Genomic DNA, 25,086 nt, shown 5'->3' on the forward strand with positions numbered 1-25,086 from the left:
AGAACCTCCATTTTAGTCTCATGATGCCAATATATGACTTTCTTGTTTAGAAAGTCAAATATGTTTTGAAGGATTTTCTTTAGAAACAAACAGAATTTTTTTACGTGAAACGATAAAAGAGCAAACATGATAAAATCCAGCTTTTAATGCCCCAAATGATGTATGTGCCAAAATCAACCGATCCAACGCAACCAATAAATTGGGGTCTTGAAGCAGTTCTAACGAGCATTCCTATTGGATGTTCGGTTGTACTTCCCGACTTGCAATACACTTCGTTATCTACTAGTATTACCTTTGTATGGATCCACCTATCAAAGAATAGCAATAAAGCCTACTTAATGTACGTGTAGATACATTTAGCGTATTTAGCTTTTATATGTGCCTACATGATCACTTGACATGCCACCGATGTTGTGCTCTTGAACGCTACACGACTTTCTTCACTAGGCTCCACCCAGGTGTAAAAATGTTGGAAAGGTTTCAGTTGAGCTACGCCTCCTTACACAGTGGATAAAAACCCAATGCCTTCACGGCCTCAAAAAGGCTATGGGACTATATTTACCTTTGTTCGTTTAGTCGATGGGAAGTTGTAGGAACAAACTTGAGTGTTCTGTACTGTCTGTAGTATGTGACGTTGTTTATAGCCTATTTGATTAAGGACGTGTTGTTTGTAGATCACTTGTGCTGTCAAAAACATGATTTTACCCGTCATACATACCTATATTGATCTATATTATGTTTTAAAGAACTTTAAAAGTCATTAATAACTGGGGATTTGCATTCCTTGTATCACGTATGCGAGTCAAATAAAGATTGAGAGAGAATCAAGATTATCTCTGTGCTTGAGACCGCCAACGGTTTATCTGTGCTCTGAGCCAGTAGGGTCTACATGCCTTCTTAAGTTTCTCCGTGAGGCATAGCGAGCTATTTCAAATCACTATGTTGCACTAGTACTCCTATGTTATTGCCAGGACCACCATGCAGACCCTCCATCTCCATCACCCTCAGCGGCCCTTCTACGGGCGATTCTCTGGCAAATCACTCAATAGGCTCCATATGACAGCTGGGTTCCAGTCATCCATACACAGCGGTGACCCCTTCATCATGACGGACCTCTCGACCCCAGTGGTAATATGTCACTTCGTATTACAGGGTATACAGGGTATAAGCTATCTAAATTGCACTTACAAGTTTACGGGCAACGTTAGATAAGCGGCAGATTGCAATACAAGCCATATAGCAGCCGATTTTCCGCACACCCCCCCCCCTGCTTGCGTATGTCCTATCAGTTAGTTCCGCTCTAGTCTATTAATTAAATCCGGCCCGTAAGATTTGATACTTGTATTGAATACGTCAGGGTATAAGCTATTTGAATTACACTTACACGTTCACGGGCCACGTTTAGATAAGTAGCAGATTGCTCTACAAGCAGTATAGCAGCCGATTTTAGCGCCCCCTATGCTTGCCGATTTCTTATCAATTAGATCGCTCTAGTTCATTAATTAAATCCGGCCCGTAGGATTTGATACTTGTATTGAATACGTAAGGGTATAAGCTATCTAAATTACACTTACAAGTTCACGGGCCACGTTTAGATAAGCAGCAGATTGGAATACAAGCAGTTTAGCAGCCGATTTTATGCCCCCCCCCCCTTGCTTGCGTATGTCCTATCAGTTAGTTCCACTCTAGTTCATGAATTAAATCCGGCCCGTAAGATTTGATACTTGTATTGAATACGTTAGGGTATGATTTATCTAAATTGGCCTCACAAGTTCACGGGCCACGTTTAGATAAGTAGCATATCGCTCTACAAGCCGTATAGCAGCAGATTTTACGTAAGTACACTCACTCCGGTAGGTGTCGCTGCTGGAGTTTTTTTTAATTTTGCTGTTATTTGCAAAACTAAGAATTGCGACTTAACGATAACAAACTGAAATTGTTGGGAAAATACTATTTTATAACTTTTGCCAACGCTAACGTTGAAAAATGTGTTCAATTGGGCTAAATCGCAAAAAAAAAGAAAAATATATGTAGTCGAATCGGATGCTACCTTTCCTCTAAGTCAAAATCGGCTGCTAAAATCGGCTGCTAAAATCGGCTGCTAAATGGGCTGCTAACTTCAGCCCGGTACGAGCTATCCCACGAACTTAGTGTTCTTTTCTGGATTTGTTTATCACAGTATGTGGCTAAAGACTGTGGTCTTATCAATTTTGTCCTGAAAAAAAAAGGAGCCTAGTACCCATGCTGGTCCCAGCTCCCGCCCGCTCCTGTGCCGCTTCCCTGCCGTACTGTACGTGTATTCTACTGAGAAGCGATCAGAGGAATCAAGAGTAGAACGGATTCCAGACTAAAAAAGAGGCACAGATTCTATTACCAGTAGTAGTAGCTGTCTTAGTCTCATGATGCCAATATATGACTTTCTTGTTTAGAAAGTCAAATATGTTTTGAAGGATTTTCTTTAGAAACAAACAGAATTTTTTTACGTGAAACGATAAAAGAGCAAACATGATAAAATCCAGCTTTTAATGCCCCAAATGATGTATGTGCCAAAATCAACCGATCCAACGCAACCAATAAATTGGGGTCTTGAAGCAGTTCTAACGAGCATTCCTATTGGATGTTCGGTTGTACTTCCCGACTTGCAATACACTTCGTTATCTACTAGTATTACCTTTGTATGGATCCACCTATCAAAGAATAGCAATAAAGCCTACTTAATGTACGTGTAGATACATTTAGCGTATTTAGCTTTTATATGTGCCTACATGATCACTTGACATGCCACCGATGTTGTGCTCTTGAACGCTACACGACTTTCTTCACTAGGCTCCACCCAGGTGTAAAAATGTTGGAAAGGTTTCAGTTGAGCTACGCCTCCTTACACAGTGGATAAAAACCCAATGCCTTCACGGCCTCAAAAAGGCTATGGGACTATATTTACCTTTGTTCGTTTAGTCGATGGGAAGTTGTAGGAACAAACTTGAGTGTTCTGTACTGTCTGTAGTATGTGACGTTGTTTATAGCCTATTTGATTAAGGACGTGTTGTTTGTAGATCACTTGTGCTGTCAAAAACATGATTTTACCCGTCATACATACCTATATTGATCTATATTATGTTTTAAAGAACTTTAAAAGTCATTAATAACTGGGGATTTGCATTCCTTGTATCACGTATGCGAGTCAAATAAAGATTGAGAGAGAATCAAGATTATCTCTGTGCTTGAGACCGCCAACGGTTTATCTGTGCTCTGAGCCAGTAGGGTCTACATGCCTTCTTAAGTTTCTCCGTGAGGCATAGCGAGCTATTTCAAATCACTATGTTGCACTAGTACTCCTATGTTATTGCCAGGACCACCATGCAGACCCTCCATCTCCATCACCCTCAGCGGCCCTTCTACGGGCGATTCTCTGGCAAATCACTCAATAGGCTCCATATGACAGCTGGGTTCCAGTCATCCATACACAGCGGTGACCCCTTCATCATGACGGACCTCTCGACCCCAGTGGTAATATGTCACTTCGTATTCAATCATTCAAAGGGGCTGAGGAAAGTTTAGAACTCGTCAGTGCACCGTGGGTCGTCCCGAGGTCCCCTCCCTAAATGTGCACCCCCATGAGAACAGAGGGCGAAGCCTGACTGGTCCCAGCTGGAATTCTCTCAATACCTTACTAATCTCTACACTACTCTTCTCTGAAATGCTTCATCCTGGTGTAACCGTCACCGTGTCAAGGGTCGTCTGAAGAAACCAGGCTTTCTGGCATGTCACAACGTTAACAACGAACGAACTTTATCAGTGCTCGGCATTTACAAGGTACAATTTATGGCAATTACAAACTAATCAACACAATAATAGTCTTTTCTAGAAAAAAAGATTAACGATGGCCATGGGAAAATTGACGAAATGTTGCATTTCTTTCCTGACAACGCTAGATTCGAGAAGGTCGACAACGCTTTAAGTTTAAATGATGAATGCCGGCAACGCTATACGCTAAATTCGGTAGGCCGGCAACACCCACCATCCGGGGGCATGCTATATCGGGGAAATATTGAAACCATGACCTTTTGAAACGCAATTTCTTGCATTATTGCTGACAGACTAAGCTAAGTTTAATGACATTTTTATCAACAAAATTTCCTAGTATGCTAAGCTGTGTTTAATTAAATGTCTACTACTGTATTAAAAAAAAAAAAAACAGACAAGGTTATTTTTGTGGAGTGTCTGACCCCCTGTCACAACTCTAGGATACATTCAGGATCATTCTGCTACGCATAAAGCGAGGGTCAGACGGAGGCGGAGAGGGAAGGACGATCAAGATGTGATTAAGATTGACTCCAGATGTTTTCTGCCATCCTGGTGTTACTCGCCAAGGTTGACCAACAACGATCTACAATCCCTCTGATGTCATTGATCATCTCATACGACGTACTCACATCACAAAATTTCTAGTCAAAAATGGCCAAAAAAACAAACTAATATATTTTTGAAATGATCTATGAATAAGGTGTTGATGGGGCCCTGTGGGCATATCTTCAATGCACTTCTGTACCAAATTTCAGGTCATTTGGTTTGAATACAAGGGCATAGGAGCCAATAATATGAATTTTTAGTCAAAAATGGCCGAAACCCCCCCCCCCCCCAAATAATTCATTTTTAAAGAAATCTATGAAACAAATATATTGGGTCCTGTGGTCATATGTCCATTGCACCTCTGTACCTAATTCCAGGTCATTAAGCTGTAATACCAGGGCACAGGGGCCCAAAATATATATTTTTTGGTCTAGAAATGACAAAAAAAAAAAACATTTAGGTGGTAGATAGCTTTTAGCGTCATGACAAAGTGGGGCAAGTTTGTGTTTCAGCCCCCTAACATTTAACTGCGAAACTAGTTGTTAAGACACTCCAAAGAGGATAACTGCAGAAAGGAACGATGGATTGCCATCATTTTAGGCATGCAGGTAGCTTAGGCAAAGATATTCATAATGATATACATGTTATGGGTTTAATGTGCATAATTAAAGAGGAAATTGTATCATATCATTGTTGTCAATAACTGATAGGTGGAGCATAAGCATATACCAAGTATGCAAATTAGGATCAGATTTGTATAATATATACATGTCTACCTGGGTACCGAGGGTCGATTACGCTTTACGTGAAATGTACTGGCTTCGCTTTATATTTACGGCAAAATTTCCAGTCCTCACTGCAAATTAGTAATTGAATAGCTTCTCTACGAATTACGGGAAATCAAAAAGACCTTGCGGAAAAGAGCATGCAAAGTTGGAGACCCGACCCTCCTATAGCATTTCTCCGTTATAATAAAGTCTCTCTTTTGTAAAGCGATACAAATGTAATGACTTGATAACGTACAGGTTCATTTAGAGATTTGGGGCATAACATTTAATAGTCGATTGAAAATGTCTGTGCCCGTCTGTTGTCATGGGTGCGTCCTACATCAAGACGAATCTGCGGAGACAAAATGGGTCGCTAGTTTCTAGCTGACTCACTTTCACAAGTTTCCCGTCAGTGATGATGACAGCTGTTTATGTTTTTGTTTACGGCCCTGCTCTCAATTTCCTCCGGTCATAAGGTCATGTCGTGATTCCGCTGGCGGACGCCTCATTCTGCCCTGGCATGTGTTAGGTTTGAGACGTCTCTGTGGCTATGAGGTGAGGAACATAACGGTTTATACTTGTGAAGAAGGGAAGGGGAGGGGGGCGTGCGTGGGCGAAGTTCCAGGAAAGTTGTTCGTTTCAGTTAGCAGCACGTTGGGTTAGGATCGGCATGATTATGGCTTGAACCAGAGACAGTCGTTACCTACTCGTTGGAAGTAAGAAACAGGGTTACCTTGTACATATCATATTTTAACTGGCACTGGCTGCATACTTGGATTTAATAGATGGCGGGATGGTACGTTTGTCATGTAACTGCTAGGTCAGGGTCGCTGTGTACACTACTGAGTACTGACTAGTAGGTACCGGTAGAATTACGCATTAGTGATAGTTGGGAAAGTCTGTCAGGATTTTCTGTGTATTGGGAAATGACTCCTGGGGGCTAACGATAACACACAGCAGTCCAATAGTTTTAAGAGACAAGGTCTTGCAAAAATGTTGTATGTAAATCCGGTTACGGACCTGAAAGAAGGGTAGCAAACTTTTCTCTTTTTTGTCCCCTTTTGTATAGATTTCGGCCGAAGTTATACAACAAATTAAATGAGTACAAGTTAGCATTGTAAAGCTGAAATACATGTACATATTAGGCACTTATATTTTCAACATTATATGTTGTAATTATACAGATATTCGCTGTACAAACGTAATTATAAAAGGGCAAAAAAGTACAAAGTTAACTACATAATCTTACATAAACTATTCAAAAACTATTTAACAGAGTGTGAAATACGGGAATTCAGTTTTGAATTTCGCCATTTTGATTTTTTGAAACTTTCATGTCCCCTTCAAAGTTTGCTCTAAATGGCACAGTTTCCGACAATTTCCTGTTTCTTCTCCTTTGTTTTGTGTTGTTTTGGTCTGTCATGTTTGACTCCCTGGAAGTGTAGTTGTAACGCTTCTGCCATCTCACCTCATGCTCTTAGATGAACCCTAGACCTCCCGAGGTCATTTGTCCTTCTCCAGTTACTGTACAGCCGGAGGATATGGAGTTGGAAGTAATTACCAGACTGACATTGTGCCCTCTTTCTGTCCACTACTGACTCTGTAATGATAAATTGTGGCAAGACGGTTGTCAGGTCTGATTCTCTACTCCACAAGTTCCGGTTGGATGGGAGGTCGTTTAGTCCTTCTGCCGATTCCATGCTCTTCATTCTCAAGACTTTCTCCTTAGTTATGCACTGAGTACTATACCATTGAGGTCGACGATAAACAACGCAGAAACAACGGATACAAACGCCCGGAAATGAACCTTGAACTGATATTGTATATTCGCCTGTTCTCTACACTTACAAAATGGTTTCTGAGCATTTGGAAACTTTATTCATTTTCTGTGCGCAGTGCCATGTCCTAGCAAGGAGATTTTAAAAGCTCCTTGGTCCTAGTAAGTATGAACTAGGTCGGCTGAGAGTGTCGTTATGTATAGTATACTAGTATTTATGGGTTTACGGAAAAGCCTGGGCCCAGCAGGCTAGCCAGCAGACTTTTCTGAGCCCCTTTTGGGGCCCCAAGGCTATGAATGGGGGTTTGGCACCTAATGGATTTTTCAAAGCTAACAGGGTAACGATAACTACTGCTGCTGCTGGGGGCATTGTACAGAAGGTAACTGTTTTTCACATTTGGTCACAGGGGGAGGCAGCAATGAACTACTAGCATCCACAGTTATTTTACATATGAACACAATGTATTCTCTTTGGTTATTCTTCCAGTCAGGCCTACAGAAAGGATGGTTGGACCTCTTATGAAATTTCCTTGTAAAAAAACTGGGTCAGTGGTAACCCAAGGCAACACTTGGGACCCTAGGGTGGAGGCTGTTTGCCAAAACTTCAAATTTGAAACAGATGTCTCCACCATCAAGTGTCAGTGAGCATGGATGCAGGAATGGATGTATGTTATGTGTTTATATGTGTCAACTTGTATGTGAGGGGGATAGCCACTATAAGTATTGTAGGAATGACTGGCAGTATAGTCAAAGGAAAAGTAAATGTACTAAACCTGGGAGTTCCTGTGGATGTTCATTGATTGTTCATTGCTGTAAACCAACCCCAATGCTCCATGAATATGAGCAAACTGTTGCCTTCTTTCCAATGCACATTGCATGCACTGGAAATATCGGTTACCCAGTTTTAGGTTTAAAAAAATCCAATATGGGCCCAAACCCCATCCATAGCCTTGGGGCCCAAAAAGGGTGGCCTGGCTAGCCTGCTGGGCCCAGGCTTTTCCGTAAACCCAGTTTTATCACAAGATGTGAGCGGTGTGTAGGGCATGGGGTTAAGGTGAAGTGATTTGAGAGGGCTTACTTATCAAACAGAAAAACAATTTAAGGCAAAGCTAAACAAAACAAAAAGAAGGAGATTGTGGGAAATTGTGGCAATGTCAAAGCAAAGTTGGGGAGGGTGCTGATGATTTTATCTCCTGAGGTTTTCTTGGAGTTTCGCCAAATAACACTCCAAATTGGAATATTTCGCCTAACAACACTCTAAAGTTGTGGTCTGCAGTTTGAGACAAATATTTGGCTATGCTGATTGGATACAAGTGTTAATGATTGAGCGTACACTTTCGTATCAAGCGTCAATCAATTTCTCCTAAAAAAATATGAGTCTTTGGAAATTTCTCAGTATCTGGGATGAATATAGGGGTATGATTTATGGCGCCTTGTCGTAATGGTACATCTGGGTCGTATATCCAAACTCCAAGCAGAGATTGAAGGGAGAGGTCGTTGGTGCTCGTTTTCTGATATATCGTCTGTCAGATGACTGTCGAAGGGGGCAATAACGTTGAGGGGGAGGGGCACAAGCCTTCATACTTCGAGCGCAGTCAACCGTTTTCATTCCACGCTCAAATTGGATGCAGAGTTAAGTAATGCGAAATTGACTGCTGGACTAACCGTAAATCAACGTCAGACTGCTAAATTTAACGTAATACGTAGCCGATACCATTCCGAGTACGACGGCAATACGTAAAGTGATCGCCCATCAGAAAACAAATCCCACTCAGAAGAGGTTAATGACCTCTGATCTCCCGTCAACTTCCTGCTTGGAGAGAAGGCAACTGGGTCACCCGTCATACACCGTAGCGCTTACTCTCCAAGCAGAGGTTAGGCTCCGGCTTTTTTTTTAGTCGTTTTTATCGGGCTTTCTATTTTGTCATTTTTCTTGAAGTACGCCAGTTAGGTTTTGACACAGCAAGATATTAAAAAAAATTGAAAGCCCGATAAAAACGACTAAAAAAACGTTAAAAAACAGACGGAGCCTAACCTCTGCTTGGAGAGTACGTAGCGCTTGTGTGGGTGGATCAGTTTGTCTGGAATGTACCTTCCCACTCAAGGGTTCCTCATCATAGAGAACTCTTAGAGTTCGTCATGGTCGCTGAAAACTCCTAATGAAGTCATGGCCCAGGGATGCATCTTTCTACTATAAAAGAGGAAATCTTCGCGGTGCGTTTAATTTCCTTCCCACCTATCCTATTGTTTCAACCGCGAACGTAACCCTCCATTTCCTTAACTTCCCACGAACATCCCCTTTTACAGTATGTTGTCGTTACTGTAACGATTATTTTGGTAAGCCCGCGTGGCCGGGGTTTAATGGTCGCGAGGCACTTAAAGCAGAGAACACGTGGTCCATCCCTAGGCCCTATACAAGTATTTATTGACACAACTAAAGCGAAGAGACTTCCACATGGTCTTCTATGACTATACATACAATCACCCTATGCATGTGTTTACGTATTTGTAAATAAGAGCCTAGTGATCATGATTTGCATATACTGGGCACTATAGACGTATTGAATATATTCACAAGAATTGAAGAAGAGCGCTAGCAGTGAGAGTTGTCAATTCCACATTGCCATGTGGGTCTTTGTTGCCTTTTGTTCTAAAAGAAGTCCGAAACCTTTGTAACAATCTAACTGAGTTAGATAACAACTTAATTTGAACAATATCTAAACATTTGTTTAACTTTCTAAAACAACATGTTAGAGACATTTCGAACGCTCAATGCATTATTTTACTTAAAGTATTTTCTAAGCTGCAACATAGATCTAGATTCAGCGTTTGTTATCACATGTTCCAACATGCTAGATCATTCTGTAAATTGGTCAGTTGACGGGGACAAACTTCGAGAACAATTTAGAAGTATTGTAATTGTTTCATTGAAAAGTGTTCAACTTGATAAAGAAATATCACATGAAAACCATTGAAATGACTTGGAATTGACCCTAATTCTCATTAATTCTTTTGATAGAATTTGTTCCTTCTGTTTTAGCACACTTATAAAGGAGGGAAATATGGACACTTGGGTCGTGGAAAAGCCATACAAAGAGGGGAAGCTGAAGATAAGGAAGGTGAAAGATGTAGAAACATGCAGAGATCCGACGGGGAAACCAAGGAAAAGGACAAAGACACATGACAATGTGAAAACGGTAAAGATGGTGGGAGGAGAGAAGAATGAAGAGCAGGAGGACGAAGAAGAGAGTTCTTGTGTGAACCAACAGGAAGAGACGGAAAAGGAGAAGCAAGAGGGGGAGATGAAGGAGGAGCAAGAGAAGGAGATTTCTATAAAGAACCACGAGGAGATGAGGGACCAGAAAGAGGAGGATGAGATCTCTGATGAGAATCAAGAGGAGAAGACGGAGCAAGAGGAGGAGGAGAAAGAGCAGATGGAAGCGGAGGAAGGAGAAAACACTGTTGAGGCTGAAGGCATTGAAACGGAGGAGGAGTCGGATGAGCAAACGGAGGAGGAGGGATTGGAGACGGAGGAGGGGGAATCGGAGGAGGAATCGGAGGAGGAGAGGGACTTTAAATGTAAAAAATGTGGCCGTCGCTTCAAGCGGATGGAGCATCTCAAGCTCCACATGCGCACCCACACGGGCGAGCAGAGCTACCTGTGCGGCGAGTGCTTCCGGCGGTTCAGACACAAGGGCAGCCTCGTCAGGCACATGTTCCTCCACTCGGGACAGGAGAAATACGTGTGCGACAAATGCAGCAAGCGCTTCAGCCGTGGTGACAAGTATCGGGAACACCTGCTGAAACATGTCACCAAATCTATCAGCATTGAAGTGGACGATCCTTACGCTTTTAACGAGTGTGACAGCGAAACGGAGAAAAAAATGCAAAGGAAAAAGAAGAGGTCTTTTGCATGTAGTGATTGTAAGAAAACGTTCTCGCGGGCGTACCGTTTGAAAATGCATCGTAGGATACACTCTGGTGCCTCGCCATTCAAGTGCGAAGTGTGTGAAAAGGAATATGATCTGTTGGAGCGGTTAAAAGACCACGTGCGCGTGCACAGCAGCGAGAAAGTGCACGAGTGTGAAAAATGTGGAAAGAGGTTTCTTCGGCTCCAACACTTCAAGAACCACGAACTGACGCACACAGGTGAGAAGCCACACCCCTGCACAAAGTGCAAAAAACGATTCACCAGGATCGCGCACCTGCGCGCTCATATGAAAACACATACTAGAGAGAAATCCTACGAGTGTGACTCGTGCGGCATGCAATTCTGCCAGGCAAGTGCTTTCTGTCGCCACAAGAAAACTCACTCCGGAGAGAAACCCTTCAAATGTGAACATTGCCAGCAGGAATTCAGTCGTCTTGAACACTTGAAGAGGCACATATGGATTCATTACGAGCCCGCGCCCTATAAGTCACGTTTGAGGAAACCATTGTTTAAAAAAAGTAGCTGTATAAATGGTGATACTTGATTTCTTATGGTGTGGTACTATGTCCTAGTACGTCTGTACGGCTGAGAGTGTTGTTATGTATAGTATATCTATCACAAGATTTGAGAGGGCTTACTTATTAAACAGAAAAACAAGGCAAAGCTAAACAAAACAAAAAGAAGGAGATTGTGGGAAATTGTGGCAATGTCAAAGCAAAGTGGGGGAGGGTGCTGATGATTTTATCTCCTGAAGTTTTCTTGGAGTTTCGCCAAAAAACACTCCAAATTGGAATATTTCGCCAAGCAACACTCCAAAGTTGTTGTCTGCTGCTTGAGACAAATATTTGGATATGCTAATTGGTAATAAACGTTAATGAGGAAACACTTTCACAAACTAAAAATGGTTTCCTCAAACACAAACGTTTGAGGAAACTATTGTTTAAAAAAAGGAGCTGTATAAATGGCGATACTTGATTTCTTATGGCGTGGTTACATTTGTCTTCGGCCGCCCTACGGTTTTGATGGCTGAGGCAGAAGTTTGCAATCGTACGATGATCGTACGACGATCGCACGATGAGACTAACCAATTAGCTCTTACTCTTTGTTTCCGTCCTCAAGTCGAACCGTTATAGTTTAGAAGAGGCTCCTGTTAGACACTGTGTATTACTGTGTCTCATTTTAATTCTTGGAATTCTGTGTATGTGAGAGGTTGGCTCCCGGGTTTCCTGAATGTTGCGCGACGTTAATTTCATTCGTAATGAATATTTTGAACGTCCTGAAATGCAACTGTCTTCCATAAGAGATGCCAAAAAGGCCTTTGCGACAACTGAAAGGTACTGCAGCATTCCTTTTCATCGCCGATGAGAATTCTACGGCACCATATTCACTTCCTATGTTATTCGGCACCTTTTGATATTGTTCTCGTTTGTGGACTCGTTTGTGTATGTTCTTATCCATATTAGCAACGTTTCTTTTTTTATCGTTGTTCTGGTTTATTCTTTTGTTACGTATTTGTTTATATATTTTACTTATTACTGTTACCCTTTTGTACATGTAGCGGCATGTGTTCAAGCATACGCTTGAATCCTTGTCAGATGATCGATGATTGATCAATGAGGTTTTACGGTAAAATCTGTTATCAAGACACATATTTGTACATAAGTGTATATAAATGCTTAACTCAATTGCTGACGTTACCAATGTAGATTTTCCAAACTTTGTTCTTTATATAACCTTGTAGTCTATTCATTAACAGAGTTTATAAATGTTACTATCGAAGTGCTATTAACTGCAGTTCACAGAAACCGCAAGGCTACAGAAATATTTAGCCGTCACTTTACTAAGATTACAATCTAACCATTGATGAGACACAACCATGATGTTCATCTGTGTTCTTTTTTCTCGAGTTTTCTTAATGACGAAGGCCGGTGTCCTGTCAAATTTCTGCCCTGTCTGATTTTGGCTCGTTGTAACAGGTTAGTCCCCCATAGCGCGACCCTTCCTCATGAAATCCACTATGCTGCTTAAAACTCACCATGCCACACTAGTGTGACGCACCTCTCTCCCCCTCAGATATTTTGGAACCCTCTAAGCAGGGGCAGGTTTGTTAGCGGGCAGAATCTTGGCCTGACAGTGGAAAGACGTAACCTATTATCAAGACTGTTGGCAGGGCTTATTGTGACCCGCTCTTTTGGTCCATCGAAAATTCCATGTTCTTAGTACCTTACCGACCACACACTCATAGGTTTTTACGAGGGTCGGTTGATTAAACGGAACACAACTTTTTTCATAGACCTTATGGCAGTTAGTTGTATTTGCTTTTGAATGTATCAACGGATATGCACGTTATCACGGTTAAGGGTAAAGACGGATGACGAGCACGCTAGGTAGAAGATTAACAGCTGTTTTGTCCCACACCTTCATCGATGAAAATTTACAAACCAAATTGGCACTCTAGACGCATCGACTCGTGGCTTTATATAATTGTGTCATGATCAGTACCGCCAACTAGCCGTCGTCTGAATGATCCACAATATAAAAAATCATTGTAAATGTTTGATGATTCAGAACAGAATATTGGAATATTAAGAATTATTGTCACTGTGCTATTTACGGATGGTGCAAATATAGTAACTATTGTCGGCGCTTTGTAATCCTTCCAGAGGTCATGGTTTGTGTAACTTTGATACGAGAAGCACAGTCAGCAAACATATACGTCCATATAAATAAGAAGTATGGAAAAACGTCGCTCATTTGAGACCAAGCAAGTTGAAGAAACACCCATGGCGCAGTTCCTATTCATCGCTGTGCTCGCTTTGGCGGCTTCTGCCAAGGGTAAGCATGCCAACATATGTTTCTTCTCTTATCATATGGAAAATTTCCTTAATTCAAGTTTAATAATGTAAACTTGATGGTTTATTTGCACGTAATTTAACGATTGCATGGCATTCGTTGACTCTGAACTGTTACTTAGCATATTGCACATAGTTGTAGATGAATCAAAAGCGTTTGACGACGTGAATAAATTTTTATTCGGAATGTTTTTTGAAAATCTAAGAACCTTAGTAAAGGCACAGATGAAAGGCGTAAGTCCGTGCTGCCAGCTTTAAGAATTACACCGTTTTCAGTACGAATGCTAAGGATACGAAACAATTATTGTAAAATCGCAAAGTATACAAAACAATTGCACTGAAGTCGGTGAACTTGTAAGTGTGCTGATAAAATTGCTCAGTGTGTATTCGGTAAAATGGCTATTAATAATAAGTATACTAACAGAATTACACTGTATTAAGTGAATTTGCTGTGTATACGAATAAAAATTCTCGTTATTCGGGAAAATTGCTAAGAATGCAGCCAGCAATCGTTTTCCCCCAGGTCAGGACTGTGTTTTCCCCTTCACTTATGGCGGCACCACGTACCATTCCTGCACATCCGCTTCCTCAACCGGATTCTGGTGCTCGTTCGACGCCGTGTACTCTGGAGGTTGGAGGTGGTGTGACGAGCGTAAGTTTGTTTTTCTTATTACCTTGGCCAAGAAAGTCATGTTTCCGTGAGTGTTCGAGTGTCTGTCTGTCTGTCTGTCTACCTGCCTGTCTGTCTGTCTGTCTGTGATAACAATAACTCGAAAAGCTTGGACGGATCGTCTTGATACTTGATTGGAATTTCATTCCAGTAGCATTTGGGACTCAAGTAAAGGGATACATTATTAGACAAAATCATGCGATTCAGATGAAAAGATGACAAGTTAGATTTGGTGCATCCTAGCCATTTTTCTAGGTACTGTTGTGGAGTCTGATATATCCGATGTTCTGGAGATACTTTGTCTTGATTATGTTCTACTCTCTGTTCCAGGGGAGTGTACGTTCCCGTTTATCTATAACGGACAGACGTTCACGACGTGCGCGCTCGGCGGTGGTCTCTCCTCCAACTGGTGCTCCCTAGACGCTGTATACGACGGGAACTACGTGTCCTGTAGTGACGATCACGGTAAAGTCAAGTCAACCTATTGCTAACGAGGTTGTTTGTACGTGACGTCACTGCCACATTCATAGGTTCTCGATAGAGGGCCCCGCCATCTTTGGGATCTGACCTGTCAGTCGCTTTGTTCCTTCCGTTCCAGATATAAACGCGACAGTTCTAAGACTGCATTACCATCATTGATTACTAGTCGGTGCTTTTACTAGTCAGATACTTAAACTTAAACACCACTAATCTAAATTAATAGATAGTTCTCAATAACATAAAACAAAGTTCACTCCTGCACATTATGTCACCCGTATGCAATGTTCCCCAACATACAATAAAAGAAGACGTGAACCTCTTCGTATCTGCTAAGAAATTTCTAGTGTTTTTGAGCCTTGCGTTAGACCTATATATGTGCATCTGTTTGTACCGACAGGTCTTCAAGTCATGATTAAGTGATTATATAGGCCAATATCAATAATGTTGTCCTGGCCCTTGATTTGATTTTAATTCTGCTTAAGCTAAAGGCACAACCCGCCGTGCGTGCAAATACATTTGTACGTGCTGTCTACGTACCCAAACGTGCGCAATTGTTTTGGATCCCTAAATGGTAAGTACTCGTACCGCCTCTGTACAAACTCGTAGGGAATCCGACGGATTTTGGATCACGCAGACACGCCGTAAAACTTTATGTGCAGGCAAAGCTTTGTGTGCCATCAGGATGCGGATTTGCCACAACCCCCCCCCCCCCCCCGTACGTGCCAGTACGGACGACGCGCTTGTCCTGTACAGCCTGAACGTTTTCAGAAATACGTGGCGGACGTGGCCTCCCCAAAAAAAACAACGGACAAATTGCACGTACTACGAGTTGTCCCCTTAGCTTTAGATATGTTTGCCCTATCGATTTTCGCTTGCTGTTGGAATAATGATTTTCACTTTTTCCTTTCTATTTTCATTGATCTCCCAAGTTGAAGGACATAAAATTGACAATGTAAAAAGGGGATTGTGGTGCGTTCCTTAATCTGTACTTCCTATCGTGTTTCAGTGATTGTGGATCCTCTTGAAGACAAACCAGGTATGTCATGTTTTCTTAGTTTGGAAATTGCTAATTCCAACAAACATGAGGGGGGGTATTACAACTAGTTCTCTTCATCATCATGACCTTGATTGCGTATACCTGTAGATATAGATATAAATATAGATATAGATAAAGATATAGACAGTATTGTATCACACGCACGGAATTACTACGGATTTTATCATTGGAGATGCGTCCACGGAAGATGCCCTTGGTGCTGAACTGGGGGTCCCTAATCCCTGTCCGAGCTTCACACATGGCTCATGCAAAAACAGGCCTTCAGAGAGTGCTCAGCTGCGGCTCGAGTGAAGTGTTGGTGCATCTGTTTCGCCAAAATGGGTGTCCCCTAGCTCTCTCCGCGGCCGAGCTTGGTTTGGCGTTCGCATGCCACTCCGACCTTAGGCTCTTCGGCCGGAGAGCGCTCACCTGCCGCGGTGGGTCCGAGAGAAGTCATTGGTGCTCAACTGGGGGTCCCTAAACTCACCCGAGCATGGTATCCTTCCGCCACACCTGGCCTTCAGACAGCGCTCGGCAGCGGCCGGAGTGAAGTAGCGGCGCGTGGCGGTCGATGCCCTTGGTGCTGAAGTGGGGATCCCTAATGCAGGCCACTCGGAATAAAGGCTGTATCATAATCAAATAAAAGCTGCGTTCACTTGTCCGCTCTACGCTGGAGGATATCAATTTGATTAAGGTTAATGTATAAACTAGTAGATCGACATGAGCTGCTAAGCTCTGTCTTTGACTGTCCTATTGCTTGTTTATGGGTTTTTATATTTGTTTTTGGAGTACAGAAGCGTGCCACTTCCCGTTTGAGTACCAGGGCCAGACGTACACCACCTGCACACTGGAGAACTCCAGCGAGCTCTGGTGTTCTCTGGACGCCGTGTATGACGGCAACTACAAGTACTGCGGAGAAGGTTGCTTTTACTTTTACTTGCTTTCTTCTCTGTTACTTTATACTTTTTCACCGTGACAACAATTTTTCAGCATATACACAAAATACATCCAAATAACACAGGATATTTAGTAGTTTTACCGCAGATCCATCTCATTTAAAGATCATAAACACGTTTTAGCCTCTAAGTAAATAAATCGTTTGTAACGCTGATTAATCACCTTTAACCGTGGGGTATCCTATATCCAAATTTCTACAGGGCGTTAAGGTTTATCAAGTCAATAGACTGTGGTTTCAAATTGCAATATTTTTAATATTACCTTTGCCAGAATGGCTAAGGTTATGTTTTGGGCTTGTGAGTCTGTGTGTGTGTGTGTCTGTGTGTGTGTTAACAGCATAACTCAAGAAGTCTTGGATGAATCCCGATAATATTTGGTAGGTGGGTAGGGGTCGGGAAAACAAAGGTCAAGTTCGATAATGGCCCCCCTGGCGGCTTGCTAAGGTACTGCAGCAGAACCTCAATCTTTTATATCTCCTGTTCTGGACATGCTGTGATCATGATTTTCGAGTGGTAGATAGCCCTCGAGGCAGAGAGTAAGTGCTGGGAGTTTGGGCCCCCTAGCAGCTTTTTTGGAACTGCAGGCGCCGGTTTCCTTTCAAACTTTGGACGAGAATAACTCTACAACGTGTTGACGAATCGTCATGATTTTTGGTATGTACATAGAATGAGTGATGACTTACATAATGGTATACTAATTATGCAAATCAACAGCTAATTTGCATAATTAATTAGGAAAATTTATAAAACCACTGCATTCCATGATAGGACTTTAAAACTTGTCACATATGTAGCTGAGAAAGAGAGAAATGTCAATACATATTTACCATGCAAATGATGATCTCATTTGCATAATTAATGAGAAAATATGAACGTGTTGACGGATCGTCATGATTTTTGGCATGTAGATAGCCTAAGTGAAGACTTATATAATGTGATACTTATTATGCAAATTAACAGCTAATTTGCATATCATCATCATCGGTCGACGTGATCAAATGTAGACATGTTCGCACATGTCTACACACGACGGGGTTATACCGCCCCTTACGGGGTGACATACCCTTTCGTAGGCTAATTACAAGACGGGGATGCGCCAGGTCTCCCGTCCGGGTGAATGATGTAATTCACCATGTGGCTGATACGAGACAGAGGTTCGCCAGGCCTCCATCCGGGTGATTTGAAGTGAATCACCAACTCCCGACAGAAGGATTTGCACCAACGCACACCGCACCATCGCACGTGTGGGGGTTCTTTAACGTGCATGGGGTATGGCTCTCCCCATACACGGGACCTCCATTTAACGTCCTATCCGAGGGACGACTCATTTTTCACTTGAGTAAAGTGAGGAATGTCGTGTAAAGTGCCTTTCCCAAGGGCACAAGACCGGCAACACGGTAGGCGGATTCGAACCGGCGACCTCTCGATCACGGGCCGAATACAATACCACTGTGCTACGCGGCCCCACTTTGCAATCAATTTGCATAATTGATTAGGAAATGTTCATAAATCCATTGTATTCCATTATAGTACTTTCATCAATGAAAGTTGTCACATATGTAACAGAGAAAGAGGGAAGAGAGTAAGAGGTGTATTTAAAGACTTTGAAAGAGAATAAGTCAAGAATGGATCAAAGGATCATCATGATTTTTGGTATGCTAATAGCTCAAGTAATGCTTGCTACAATTTGATATCAATTGATTGTAACTTGGGATCTAATTTGCATAATCAATGCCAAAATTTTATAAACCAACTCCAAGCATATAATTATAAAGAAAATGAAATGAGTAACGCATTTGTCTACAGACATCATTCTGCATAACAAACCTGGTTTATTTGGCAAAGGTATGTGTTCGTGGAACTCTAGTTTCAAAATATCGCAGTTATTTTCAAAATATTGCACCGTCTTTTGTCTCGATATTCCTTTGTTGTTAAATACCTTGTTTTTAAATTAAATGGATATAGGCTACCCTACGGATAGCGTTACGCACGGTACATTTTACTGCACATTTCAAATTTGTGTGCTCTTATTCTCAACATCTCCACCTTGTGTTACGCAGAGGACTGTGTGTTTCCCTTCAACTACAACGGGCAGTCGTATAGCCAGTGTGTTGACATAGAGAACAACGGCGGCTGGTGTTCCCTCGACCACAACTACCAGGGGAACCAAGTGTCATGTGCAGTTCGTAAGTATAAACGTTCTTCTCAGATGTCTTTTTGACAAGTATATTTTTGGTTCCATTAACTATCAGCCATCGGCTATTCCTCGGAGTTAGAGAGAACGAATACATACAGATTTTGACTGATATGCATTATCATGATTCTGAAATTGTGATCGTAAATTGCACTGTTTTCCTATCAAGTTATATGGTCGAAAACATACACAATTGTAATTTTTTGGCACATTTGTATATCTGATCGATTATCGGTGTATGTACATATGTGTGTGTGTGTGTGTACTCGCTACATCTCCATACTCGTTGTATCTCCATACAATTTATTTATTCTCTAGATAAGATGTCATTTTTTTAATAACTTAGAGCCATGTAGCGAGACCATCGACAAAGACCACGGCACCCTCCACTCCCCTAACTACCCCAACAGCTACAACCACGACATGGACTGTTCCTACATCTTCCCCGCGAGAGGGGGAACGGTCTTCCTGGAGTTCCAGGACTTCGCTCTAGAGACTGGGGCAGCTGCGTTTGGGATGTGTGAGTTTGACTACGTGGAGATATTTGCTGGAGACAGGAGTCTTGGTGAGTTGTATTAATCTGGAGATATCCTCTCTGTACCAGTAGGCCTTTTATTTTATTCAAGGATCATTGTGTTTGATTTGGCCTCATAAGCTACAGCTACTGTCAACAGACAGAGTCACCTTCGGTCCTTTAGTCCGCGTTGCTTTGTTGTGCTTGATAATCCTATATGCGAACGGCACGTGGCGTCAACAACATGGATACGGAAATAAGATGTCACCTATGTGATGTCAAATTCCAACATTCCATCATAGTCGACGATAAAACCAATACAAAAGACCACGTAATATAATATGAGACGAAGCTATACTGTACTGTACGGACATTCTTTGGTATAATATCTAATGTCTATGTTGCTTTCCTAAATAGTATGTTCTTTTCTATATTCACAATGTACGATTATAAATGTCAAGAGAAAGGTGGGTTGACAAGCATATTTAAGATCCTGGTGTGGTAAATACAACCCGAGTAACATCTCACACTTTCATGTGCACCCTCTACAACTCCATAAGCAACTTTCTGTCTGGCCAGTCTCAGGAGACTACCTGTGCTTGTCTGGAGGGTTCGTTTCGGTTGTGGCCCCTAATGTAACTTATAAGAGTCCACTTGATTCTTAAATTGAACCCCATTGGGAAAGGCCTTTTTAAGAGCAATTGGCCATCCACAGTAAACATGATTTGGGGTTGGGAAATAGCACTAAGAAGAAAAAAAACAGCTTCCCTTCTCCTTAAGGAACCTGGTGCGGTAACCATGGTCCCACTAACATCACATCAAACGAGGACGTCACCATCCATATGTCTACGGACGGCAGCATTGCCACCAGGGGGTGGAAGTTGAAGTTCACTGTAGAGGGGGCCACCCCCTTCGGACCCGGAGTGGGAGAGTGTGGGGGACTACTGCACGGGCAACATGGGGAGGTGGAGTCACCAGGGTAAGTGGAGTGAGTAAAGTGAGGAAGGAACGGATCCTAGAAACCCGCTCAATCCCCGCCAACGTAACAGCTCAGTCAGACATTCCGGTCATGGGGTCAATAGAAGGGTATATGTATAGGTTGGCTGGGTGGTTCTCTTTTTTGTCTATTTGTCTGTGTTTTCCGAGGCATTTGCAATTCCAATCAAATCTCATTGAAATGGTCAATATGAACCACTACCAATTAAGACTTACGAGAAACTCTGATACGTAAAAATGATTTATTCAAACCGGATCATTACCGTGATGTATGATCGCATAACCCTCTTACAGGTTCCCTGTTGCCTACCATAACGACATCGACTGTACCTGGACCTTGGAAGCTAGGCATTCCGGCGTGGTTCTGGAGTTCACAGATTTTGACCTGGAGAAGCCCGGGGAATACCAAGGATGCTCGTACGACTTCGTCGAGATATACAACGGCCTCAACCGTGTCGGTAAGACGAAATAGTAGATTAGGCAGTTCACGATTTTGAGCGCGAGGTCAAAGATGAAGTCCCCTAACTTATAAATAGCTAGACGTGTTTTGGTTATTATGTCTAATGGACCTTTAATTTTAACATAAGAATTTTCTCAGCTAGCACACAGTACGAAGATTGCAATCCATACAATAAATGCATTCATCCAACCATAAATTGTCATTCATCCAGGACGTTTCTGTGGCAGTTCGCCGCCTCCGACAAACACGTACTATGCGGAGAGGGTGAGTATCCGGTTCAAGACTGACCAGCACACCGTGGCTCGGGGGTTCCGCTTCAACTGGACATACCTCCACACAGAGACCACTCCAGAGCTACCGACCACTCCGGAGAAAGCGACCACTCCGGAGCCAGAGATCAATACAAAGCCAGGGACCACTCCGGAGTCAGGGACCGCCCCGGTCATCGCACACACACACAAGGAATGACCAGGCATGTGACTGTTGTATCTCTAACAGTTTTTTTAAATCCCCGACGAGCTATTTTGGGATTATCGATGTGTATCCCAAACGTGTGCCGGAAAAAAACTGCCAGTTTGGGATACTTGCTTGTATAACCCAAATGAGTCTTCCGTGTAGGACACATTCGGGATATATGCCATAGTGTTTATCCCAACTTTTACATGGGCAGGAGTTCTGTGATTTAGAGGGGCACATTTGCTAAGGAGTCTAATGCCTCTAAGAGTTTGTGGTTGAACTATATAACTCGAGGAGCCATGGATTGATTCTTATGAAATTTAAAGTACGTTGTTAGGTCTAGGTCTATATCCTAGAGCATCACTCATACCCCGTACGTCATGCGTCAATTGTGTCAACTAAAGACTTCGAAACAAGCAAAAGTAACCAAAACTAAAGGGCTGAGACTTACTGGATATTACTCCACATGACCAATCTTAAACGTTTTTGAATCTATTTATTGTTGTCTTCCAGGCGGCAGTGCAATGGGCGACACCTTGGACAAGATGGTCTTTTAAGAAGACAAGAATCTTACCTGTAGAAAGCAACATTGTGGTCTACCTTTGATCATTAATACAGCTTCATTTAGACATGCACTGTGTGTGTATCCTCCAGAGTAATACGTACACGTGTTGTTTAATCGCATGCACACGCACACGTTGTGCTAGCCGGTCAAGTTTCTATGTTTTCCTCTTGACTTGTTCGTAACCTAAATAGTAAAGATAGTGCAGACTCCGGAGTAGCCATTACTATTAGTTCACTTAGCCGATGAGTTACACTTGGGTTTACAGTTTCTCACATTTCATGGCAACATACGCAGAATCCATGACAACACACATAGAGCACATGGCAACACACGTAGAGCACATGGCAACATACGTAGAACACATGGCAACACACTCACAATCCATGAAAACGCACAACTCATGAAAACGCACCTAAAACCTATGACAACACACCTAGAACCCATGCAAAACACGTTAAACACATGACAACACACGACCCATGACAACACACGACCCATGAAAACACACAACCCATGGCAACACACAACCAATGACAACACACGTAGAACCCGTGACGACACACTTAGAACACATGGCAGCACACCTAGAACCCATGCAAGACACGTTGAACACATGACAACATACAACCCATGAAAATGCACTTGCAACTCATGGCAACACACTCATATCCCATGGCAAGACACTCACACCAATGGCAACACACTTAGAAGCAACGGGAACACACTTAAAACCCATTATGACAGCATTCTCATCGAAATAAAAACGCAAGCCGTAACGCAGCCGAGTTCTGCTTCGTCCCCAGCATCGCGCCTGGAGTTTGACCTGTGTCACCTTCACCTTTAACACACATATCCACACGGCAAACTCGCACTGCTCGCTGAGGTACTGCTATAGCCAATGTTAATCTATGATTGGACATGCTGCAATAGTGACCCAGTACTCAGCGATGAAAATAGCTAGATATGACTGATAGATAAAAAGAACATCGGCATAAAGAATACACACAAAGGCAACATGGTGACTGAGGGCTCTCCCAAATAAAACACATGTCCTTACATAGAGTAAAAAAAGTTCTACAGGACAAGTCGACCAGAGAATTACTTCAACACCTTATTAGAAGAAATATTATGTACACGTTTGTAGGTATGTGGGTTTAGCGTTTTAAGGGTGTAGGTATTAATAGTTTTCTAATACGTCATTTGCTCAAGACATTGGTTAGATTATTTATCCAGGTTAATGCTTTACGTCAATAAGTTGTGTTTGTTTTACTAGAGGGTGCGTGGATCCGGTTAGAGGTATGAACGGATGGAGAACAAGCTACCGAGGTAGATTAACAGCTGTTTTTCCCACAGCGTCACCACTTGATACTTGACGAACCAACCGGACACCCTGAAAGCCTCCACTCTAATGTGTACAATCATGAACGGTACCTAATCTGGTGGTCTGCACATGGAACCTCTAAAAAAAGTCATTCAAAAAACATTTAGATGACTAAAAATATGAACTATTAAAAGTACCTGATGTGGATGACATAATCAAGCAAACATTGGCTGCGGCCCTCCGCAAACCTTCCCGAGGTCATATATTTTGCATAACATGGATATGAGAAGCGCTGTCAGTAAATAGATAGGTGTGTATATAAGAGTGTCGAGCAACATCCTTCCTTCATTTGGGGCTAAGAGGACCGATATACCATGGCGCAGTTGTTCATCTTCGCTGTGCTCGCGCTGGCCGCTTCTGTCAGGGGTAAATAGGCGCGATATCTTTCTTTCTCCATATAATTTTATATTCTAGGGCTATGATAAGATATAAGTTTACTATAGGATATATCTAACGAAAACAGCTACCTATTACCGCGTATTTTAATTTGCAACCCACTGAACTGAACTGACTTAATTTGCGCTTAGCCTAGCTCTTATATTTTTTCCACATTTCACGTACTTGTAGATGAATAGAAAGCTTTTAAGCGTTCTCCTTTTTCAGAATATGTCAATCTTAGTCAAGGCTCACATAAAAGGTTTTTGCGGTAAATTTTTACATAAAACCTGAGTGTACGCTGCCAGCTGTCTGAGCCAGTATTTTTCGCTTTATCAGGCTGTATACATATCCTTATTAATTTCATTTGTATATTTCGCAATGTCCTAGCCATGAATATGTTTGATATACTCGCCTAAAGTTTGATAGTATAGTAATATACGTGGTAGAATATATAGTTCTACTAGTCAAATGCACTGTATGTAGAAGAATTGCTTATGCGGGCCCCACACGTGAATACAGTAATCACTTGCATTTTTTTCCAGGCCAGCAGTGTGTTTTTCCTTTCACTTATGGCAGCACCACTTACTATTCCTGTACAACCGCCGCCTCTACTGGATTCTGGTGTTCGTTCGACGCCGTGTACTCAGGCAACTGGAAGTACTGTGATGAGCGTAAGTTTGATGACAAAAATGACTGTACAGAAATGTGACTCAAGCTTTCAAGCATTCAAGACTGATCCTTGAATGAATTTGATACTTTTGTCACCAAATATGTCAAAGAGATACGGATTTTTTTACTGGGTAACCCAGTATTGTTGCTCCCTTTAAACGGAAGGTATTTTGTTTGAAAGGAAATTCACACATAAAAAACTCAATGTTGTATTGGATCTTCAATTTTCTTGTACTATATGTACGTCCGTAGGTCTTGAAGAAAAAAAAATGAAATTATTTTTTGGCCTCCTTGCCTATTCCTTGATAGTACAGTGGAACTTCGTGTTTTTATATCTTATTTTGTGGACATGCTTTTGTCTTGATCATTTTTTTTAATTCTCTGTTCCAGAGGAGTGTGCGTTCCCGTTCATCTATGACGGTCAGACGTTCACGACGTGCGCTGCCGGCGGTGCGCTGTCCTCCCCTTGGTGCTCCTTGGATACCGTGTACCAGGGAAACTACGTCTCCTGCAGCGACGATGTCGGTAATGTCAAACCAGCTTATTCATACCGTGTCTCCATTTGGTAAGTCACTGAATAAAGAGACTTTGTTTCTACAGAATTCTGACTGGTTCGCATCACACTGCAGCTATAGGTGTCGGTGCTAACATATG

At 42.2% G+C, this 25,086-nt stretch overlaps 2 protein-coding genes across 4 annotated transcripts in view; both read left to right on the forward strand.

Annotated features, from left to right (window-relative positions):
* The first annotated feature begins 5,470 nt into the window (after positions 1 to 5,470).
* Positions 5,471 to 22,074, forward strand: LOC118410801 (zinc finger protein 501-like). Of its 3 annotated transcripts, XM_035812629.1 has the most exons (12): positions 5,471 to 5,672; positions 13,489 to 13,660; positions 14,201 to 14,329; positions 14,678 to 14,812; positions 15,834 to 15,863; positions 16,658 to 16,783; positions 18,880 to 19,005; positions 19,360 to 19,578; positions 20,308 to 20,506; positions 20,818 to 20,981; positions 21,195 to 21,455; positions 21,953 to 22,074. In XM_035812629.1, the coding sequence occupies exons 2-11, from the start codon at positions 13,561 to 13,563 to the stop codon at positions 21,449 to 21,451; spliced, it is 1,485 nt and encodes a 494-aa protein (XP_035668522.1). In that variant the 5' UTR covers positions 5,471 to 5,672; positions 13,489 to 13,560; the 3' UTR covers positions 21,452 to 21,455; positions 21,953 to 22,074. The 3 variants fall into 3 exon arrangements, with proteins under 3 accessions (XP_035668522.1, XP_035668523.1, XP_035668524.1); XM_035812630.1 differs by lacking the exons at positions 13,489 to 13,660; positions 14,201 to 14,329; positions 14,678 to 14,812; ... (6 more) ...; positions 21,195 to 21,455; positions 21,953 to 22,074 and adding an exon at positions 9,914 to 12,663; XM_035812631.1 differs by lacking the exons at positions 13,489 to 13,660; positions 14,201 to 14,329; positions 14,678 to 14,812; ... (6 more) ...; positions 21,195 to 21,455; positions 21,953 to 22,074 and adding an exon at positions 9,935 to 12,663.
* A 1,546-nt stretch (positions 22,075 to 23,620) lies between these two features.
* The window catches only part of LOC118410802 (cubilin-like), a 5,598-nt gene continuing 4,132 nt past the window's right edge, over positions 23,621 to 25,086 (forward strand). Inside the window, exons 1-3 of the mRNA XM_035812633.1 lie at positions 23,621 to 23,751; positions 24,306 to 24,434; positions 24,823 to 24,957. Coding sequence (XP_035668526.1) covers positions 23,700 to 23,751; positions 24,306 to 24,434; positions 24,823 to 24,957 — 316 coding nt within the window. The 5' untranslated portion in view covers positions 23,621 to 23,699. The remainder of the gene's footprint in view (positions 23,752 to 24,305; positions 24,435 to 24,822; positions 24,958 to 25,086) is intronic.

The sequence above is a fragment of the Branchiostoma floridae genome, chromosome 3 (genome assembly GCF_000003815.2).
Source record: "Branchiostoma floridae strain S238N-H82 chromosome 3, Bfl_VNyyK, whole genome shotgun sequence".
In the NCBI taxonomy this organism is placed as follows: Eukaryota; Metazoa; Chordata; class Leptocardii; order Amphioxiformes; family Branchiostomatidae; genus Branchiostoma; species Branchiostoma floridae.

What these genes read in the sequence shown, in the direction of transcription:
- LOC118410801 (XM_035812629.1), top strand. Translation starts at nt 13,561, where the DNA reads ATGGAAAAACGTCGCTCATTTGAGACCAAGCAAGTTGAAGAAACACCC. An exon ending in TTTGGCGGCTTCTGCCAAGG is followed by an intron (nt 13,661 to 14,200) that starts GTAAGCATGCCA and finishes GTTTTCCCCCAG; the next exon opens with GTCAGGACTGTGTTTTCCCC. An exon ending in GGGGAGGTGGAGTCACCAGG is followed by an intron (nt 20,507 to 20,817) that starts GTAAGTGGAGTG and finishes ACCCTCTTACAG; the next exon opens with GTTCCCTGTTGCCTACCATA.